Source organism: Aotus nancymaae, unplaced genomic scaffold (genome assembly GCF_030222135.1).
Source record: "Aotus nancymaae isolate 86718 unplaced genomic scaffold, 86718_ANA_hifiasm-v0.15.2.pri h1tg000004l, whole genome shotgun sequence".
In the NCBI taxonomy this organism is placed as follows: domain Eukaryota; kingdom Metazoa; phylum Chordata; class Mammalia; order Primates; family Aotidae; genus Aotus; species Aotus nancymaae.
In genome coordinates, this window is record NW_026988415.1 from 40,010,975 (window position 1) to 40,018,224 (window position 7,250).

At 47.5% G+C, this 7,250-nt stretch overlaps 1 protein-coding gene across 5 annotated transcripts in view; it reads left to right on the top strand.

The window, feature by feature from the left end:
• Positions 1-1,793, top strand: part of TSC22D3 (TSC22 domain family member 3) — a 68,156-nt gene extending 66,363 nt beyond the window's left edge. For all 5 annotated transcript variants that reach the window (XM_012451685.2, XM_012451687.3, XM_012451689.2 and 2 more), the window contains one exon: positions 245-1,793. In XM_012451685.2, the coding sequence (XP_012307108.1) occupies positions 245-475 (231 nt within the window). In that variant the 3' untranslated portion in view covers positions 476-1,793. The remainder of the gene's footprint in view (positions 1-244) is intronic.
• The last annotated feature ends 5,457 nt before the right edge of the window (positions 1,794-7,250 follow it).

The window sequence follows — 7,250 nt, forward strand, 5'->3', positions numbered from 1 at the left end:
ATCTAGTTCAAAGTTGGACTCCCAACTCCAGCATGAGCCAAATCATGTAGCTCTGCTGAATGAGGGTTTCAGTGCTTCAGAGAAGGGCAAACAAGGAATTGGACTTGCCAGACCAGCCCACTGAGGGAAGGCTGGAGGGACCTGGCATTAAGGACAGCACAGGCACACTGATGGCAGAGCAAAGGTGCCGCAGAGGGGCCACAAAAGTTAAGGAACGGCTGTGTTATGATTCCCTTGTCGGCAGGATCTGGTGAAGAATCATCTGATGTATGCTGTGAGAGAGGAGGTGGAGGTCCTGAAGGAGCAGATCCGAGAGCTGGTGGAGAAGAACTCCCAGCTGGAGCGCGAGAACACCCTGTTGAAGACCCTGGCGAGCCCAGAGCAGCTGGAGAAGTTCCAGTCCCGTCTGATCCCTGAAGAGCCAGCTCCCGAATCCCCACAAGTGCCCGAGGCCCCTGGTGGCTCTGCGGTGTAAGGGGCTCTGTCCTTGGGGTGGGCAGAGCCACTAAAGTTGTTTTACCTAGTTCTTTCCAGTTTGTTTTTGGCTCCCCAAGCGTCATCTCACGAGGAGAACTTTACACCTAGCATAGCTGGTGCCAAGAGATGTCCTAAGGACATGGCCACCTGGGTCCACTCCAGTGACAAACCCCTGACAAGAGCAGGTCTCTGGAGGCTGAGTTGCATGGGGCCTAGTAACCCCAAGCCAGTGAGCCTCTAATGCTACTGCGCCCTGGGGGTTCCCAGGGCCTGGGTAACTTAGCTGCAACTGGCAAAGGAGAAGGGTAGTTTGAGGTGTGACACCAGTTTGCTCCAGAAAGTTTAAGGGGGTCTGTTTCTCATTTCCATGGACATCTTCAACAGCTTCATCCAACAACAACTGTTCCTATGAAGAAGCCACTTGTGTTTTAAGCAGAGGCAACCTCTCTCTTCTCCCCTGATTTGTGAAGCCAGGGGACACAGATCGAGAGATTGAGCCAAGTCAGCCTTCTGTTGGTTAATATGGTATAATGCATGGCTTTGTGCACAGCCCAGTGTGGGATTACAGCTTTGGGATGACCGCTTACAAAGTTCTGTTTGGTTAGTGTTGGCATAGTTTTTCTATATAGCCATAAATGCGTATATATACCCATAGGGCTAGATCTGTATCTTAGTGTAGCGATGTATACATATACACATCACCTACATGTTGAAGGGCCTAACCAGCCTTGGGAGTGTTGACTGGTCCCTTACCTCTTATGGCTAAGTCTTTGACTGTGTTCATTTATCAAGTTGATCCAGTCTGTTCTTTAGGTTAAGTAAGTCTCAAAAGTAAAGGCCAGGGGTGGGGGGCAGCCTCTGAATGCGGCCACGGATGCCTTGCTGCTGCAACCCTTTCCCCAGCTGTCCACTGAAACATGTGAAGTCCTCTTTTGAATGCCAAACCCACCATTCACTGGTGCTGACTACATAGAATGGGGTTGAGAGAAGAGCAGTTTGAGCTTCACAGTGTCATTTGAAAACATTTTTTGTTGTTGTTGTTTTCGTTTTTGTTTTTTGTAATTATTGTGGAAAACTTTCAAGTGAACAGAAGGATGGTGTCCTACTGTGGATGAGGGATGAACAAGGGAATGGCTTTGATCCAATGGAGCCTGGGAGGTGTGCCCAGGAAGCTTGTCTGTAGCAGGTTTCGTGAGAGTGAACACTTAACACTTTCTGACACCTTATCCTGATGTGTGGTTCCAGGATTTGGATTTTGATTTTTCAAATGTAGCTTGAAATTTCAATAAACTTTGCTCTGTTTTTCTAAAAATAAATTTGGTGTCTGACTGAGTATAAACGGACTGGGTAGGAGAAGCCCCTCACCTGGTAGGGGCTGTTTTGCTGACCCCCTGAACATCCCTTGAGCACCCTGTCAGTGCCAGGCCTATCCTGCAGCCATGACCTTGTGTCATCTGCACAATACCCGTATGAAGAACCTGCTCTTTGCCCTCACTGTCTGGGTAAAGAAGCTGAGAAGCTGTGAGTTTAAGTGACTTAACCAAAGTCACATGGTTATTATGGGAATTAGGACTCAAGCCCAGATCCTTCCTGTCTCTCCTGCTCCCACTTTCATATGAGAGCTTTGGAGTGAGTAGTGAGGTGACTCATAACATGAAACTGCAGCTTGAGGGGGTGATTTGGGAGGAAGGATAACCCCAAGAAGGCCCAAAAGAAACAGGCAGGGTATACATAGGAGGGAGCAAGAAGAGAGGAATGAAATCAACAGGCATGGGCCTGATCCCTCTTCTGAAAATATCGTTGGGGTCACTTAATGCATCCTCCTTAATACCAATCCACATGGGACACTTGACTTGGCAAAGGAGCTAAGAAGGCCCTAGGAAGAGAAGGAGGGAGAATGTTTGAGGTAGCAAAACCACCCCCCTTTCTTTGCTCTTCCCCCTACTTCCAGCCAAGGAAAGATGCCCTCAGTGCCTGCTGAAAGTTCTCGGGGTCACTGCTGAAAGTTCTCTTACCAAACGCACCAACCACATGGGCAGGGCCAAGTCTAAGGCTCCCGGCTCCAGATTCCTTCCTCTACTTCTCTTTGGGGTTCCTTGTCACCCATCGCCCTTTCCCAGCTCTATGTCCCCAGTGTCCAGAGTCCCAGCATTTCTCTGATTGGTTGTTGATGAGTGCTTAGTGTATCCTCTACCACGCCCTAACGTGAACCTCCTCTGGACCTTGATCTGTGTTCTAAGCCACTGTGTTCCCAAGGAAGCTATCACCCCTCTTTAAGTGACTCCATTCCATCTCAGCTTCTGGTAGCATTTATACCTATTCTTTTCCCACTTGAAATTGGGGAAACAGAACTTGATTTTCCTGAGTCACAAACCTCAAGGTGACCAAGATGTCTTGGCCTCCCCTCCCTTACATCAACCACTGCCCACATGTAATCAAAATGGCATGCTTCTTCCTCTGTGAAGGTCATACACGTTGACTTTTTAGGTTGTTTTTGAGACAGGGTCTCACTCTCATTGCCCAGACTGGAGTGCAGTAGGTCCATCACAGCTCACTGCAGCCTCAACTCACTGGGCTCAGGTGATCCTCACCTCAGCCTCCTGAGTAGCTGAGACTACAGGCGTGCACCACCACTCCCCGCTAAGTTTTTGTACTTCTGGTATAGATGGGGGTTACGCCATGTTGCCCACACTGGCCTCAAGCTCCTGGACTCAAGCAATCTGCCTGTCTTTGCACTCCAGAGTGCTGGGACTACAGGCATGAGCCACTGGACCCGGCTGACCTGTTCTTTTCTAATCAATCACCAAAACCCTTCAGAACATTGCAAAACCCTGCTTGCCGGCCTCTCAAGTCCCAATTTCCCCACCTGCTCCCAACCTTGCTATTCATTATGCCAGATTCATTGTCTATACCTGCCAACTGGTTCATGGCATGCAGATTGCACAGCTGCTGGTACAGATACAAACTTCGGATGAGTGCGTTCAGAGCCCCAGGCAGCCGTTCCTCACCCTGACCAGCTCTCTCAATCCACACTTACTCCCAAATCCCTCCCGCTTTCAAAACTAGCTCAGAGACTTTGTAGCTATTCGGTTCATCTTTTATAGACTTCCCAGGCCTGACTTCCACCTGAACAAGAAAAAGCAGATGAAAAAGGAAACCTAGAAAATAGCCCAGCAACACCCAAAACCTCTCTGGTCATCAAGCTTCTCTCTACAAGAAAGGGGAAAAAACTGGCCCCACAGTCAGATGGTGGTAAAGAGAGAACAACTTTGTTTCCTAGGCAACACTGACTAAACAGAGACAAACAATGCAACTTCTGAGGCCACAGCAGTTACTAGACTAGATAAGAGGAACTCTGTAGATGTTTCTTAGTCACATACAGAAGCAGCTCTCTGTTGTTGTTTTTTCCACAGAAAAACAACTAAGGGTGGAGAAAAGCAAAAGAACACGTGGCTGTTGGAAAGACTTCCATGGGTTTTAGGCTTCTGGGCTCAACTGGTCCAGCTGGTGAGGAAAAGAATAATCAGACTCGAAGCAGTACACATCTCCTGCCTGCATTTGCCATCTCTCCAACTGCCCTCCCATCTATTCTCTCATCTCATCCTCAAGAAGGCTTCCTTGCACAGCAACAAGGATCATAAGAGCACTGCTCCCTGGCCCCGCTCCTGAGTGCAGAACATTCTGTTTCCCGCACTTAGAAATAGAGGCAATTCTGATTTACCTTCATTTGACCAATGAGAAAACTGAGAGTCAGGGAACTTAGTGGTACTCCCGTAGCTCCCATGGGGCAGTGTTTCCCAACATTAGTGACAATAAGGGCCCCTTTTCTTATGTCAAAAATACTCTCAAACCTCCCCCAACTCCATAGTACCCAAACTTTTGGTATTCATTGACAGAGTGAGAGAGAGAAAGAGAGACGCAGGTGTGGGGAGGAGACATAATTACAAACACGGACTGTGAATTCAGTGGGCCTTAAAGGAATTAATTGTATTCACTACAAAATCAAAGACATGGATTTGAAAGCTAAAACAATACATATATTAATTAGCTAGGTTTAGCCATTCCACAATGTGTATATATTTCAAAACATCACAAATACATATAATTTTAGTTGTGTCTGTCAATTTAAAGAAAAAGAAAACTAGAACAGAAATCTGGGTGATGGGTTATTTACAGATAAGGACTGCTTGGGACACAAAGTATGAGGCTCCCAAGCTAAGGATGGCCACAGGGGAGGATGTTCCAGGAGGGCTCAAACATCCTGGAAGTCAGGGCAGGGCCTCTGGGACTTGGGAGTATCAGCAGAAGGACTATAGAAAGACCGTAGGAAACAAGGCACATGATCCATAGTCCCTTAAGGTTGGGCATGGTAACTGGGCGAGCTGGCTCATGCCTGTAATCCCAGCACTTTGGGAGGCCAAGGCAGGCAGATCACCTGAAGTCAGGAATTCAAGACCACCCTGGCCAACATGGTGAAACCCTGTCTCTACTAAAAATACAAAATTAGCCGAGGGTGGTGGCACATGCCTGTAATCCCAGCTACTTGGGAGGCTGAGCCAGGAGAATTGCTTGAATCCAGGAGGCAGAGGTTGCAGTCAGCCTAGATGGCACCATCGCACTCCAGACTGGGCAACGAGAGTGAGACTCCGTCTCAAAAAAAAAAAAAAAAAGTATTTGTCCTAACATCATCCTATTAATTCTGGAAAATCTTGCTTTCAACTCTCACCCCCTCTCCTACTAGTTGGTTAGAAATTAATGGGCATAATTGCAGCTTTGTAGACAGCCCAGTTCCTCAGGTTATCTCATGTACAGGAGCTTGCTGGAACCCAAACACTTAATACTTAACCACCTCCACAAGATCAGGCAAGGTTTAACAGAGAACTCCATCAGTTAGCTAATCCAAGTAGAAATTGCTTCCAGAGAGGAGCTGGCTGAAAAAGGAGGTGATCATAATAATTACTAATAATAGCTAACACTTACATGGCACTCCCTTTAGCTAGAAACCGTCATAAGACATTTTACCTCTGTTGACTCTCAATCCTGTCCACAGACATAGGAGGTATGCCCTATTGAGATCACCATTCTACACATGAGAACATGAAAACACTCTGGCCCAGAGAGGTTAAGCAGCTTGCCCAAAGTCATACAGCTGGTGAATGGCAAAGCCCATATTGGGGAAGGAAAGATTAATGCATTGAGAAGCAGGATTGAGAATCTGAACAGTTTTCATAATTCTTCCAACATGACCAGAAGTGTTCCAGGGCTCATGGTGGGAAGGGGGAGGTAGAAGAAAGACCACCCCAAACTAGCAGAGGGACTAACATAAGGAAAAGAAATGACTAATGAGCGTGGGAGAGGTGGGAGTGAATAGAGAAGAAGGTAAGCTGGAGGGTGGGAGGCTCACTTGGCTGGCTCCCAGCCAAGTGACTTTAGAGAGAATCTAAGAGGTCTCAGGGAGCCATGGTAGGCTTCTGAGCAGGGAAGTGATGTGATGCAAAAGATATTTGTAGAAGATGTGTCCTGGCAGCTGGAGAGGCTGGAACAGGGAAAGGCTAGTGACGGGCCAGCTGTTGCTGTAATCCAGGTGTGAGGTGATGAGGGCCAGCTGGGGCAGGGATAGGGGTAGCAGAAGGAAGAGGAAGGGACAAAGATGAAAGATACTGAGAGGCAGTATTCATTTCTCCAAGTACAGTCTTCAGTCCACCCACATCAGGTTTGTTGGGAAATTTAAAATGTAGATTCTATCCCCCATCCCTACACCAAAGAGATGGGTAGACTGGGGAACTGAGAACTCTGACAAGCCCCTGGTGATGCTGGAGTATGGGAAAGTTTGAGCAATCTCCACTAGGTGAAAAATCAGAATGACCTGGTAGCAAAGTAAGCTGGGGAGAAGAGAGCAAGGTAGCCACAAATCAATGATGACATGAGTTTTGGGTTTGGTTTATTTTTTAAATTATGGTGAAATATAGATAACATAGAATTTACCATTTTCACCCATTTCAAGTGTACAGTGCAATGCCATTAATTACTGTCACATTGTTGTGTAACCATCACCACCATCCTTGTCCAGAACTTTGTCATCATCCCAAACTGGCGCTGTGTACCCATTAAACACTAACCCCCCCCATTTCCCTCACCCCCAGCCTCTGGTGACGTGAAAGTTCTGAGTTAGGAGGATCTGGGGACTATGGAAGTACTGAAAGAAACAGAGGGGGAGGAAAAGGCTGCAGCTTTGTGTAGGGAAAATGAATTCCAATTTTGATTTCTGGCTGAGCGAGGCATATTTACATATGGAAATATTCCATAGAAAGACAAACCTGAAGGTGAAGTCCAGGGCTAGAGCTTGAGATGTGGACGTGTCTGGCTGCGCGTGGGAGCTGAAGCCATGTGTGCGAACAGATGCCCCAGAGAAGTGGCTGCAGAGGAGGACGAGCAGGAGCTCCAGAGCCAACCCTGGGAGTCTGTCCCCAGGGAGGTCTTACGTGCCAGGGAGGAGGATGACAGGCAGGCTGGAGAGGTGGCAGATAAAGGGCTGGGGAAAGCCAGAGACAACGCTGGTGCTGAGGCTTGGTAATCTCCTGTTTCCATCATTTGGTCTATTCTTTTGACATTTTCTCTTCAGTGCCCTTACCACAAGCCCCACCAACTTACACAATTAAACTGACAGTCACTTTAGGGAAGGCCGAGGCAGCAGAAGTATTCTAGGAAGAGGCAGTCAGGAATTCTGGGCTGCAGTCCTAGTCTTTGGCTAGCAAATTATATGACCTTGGACA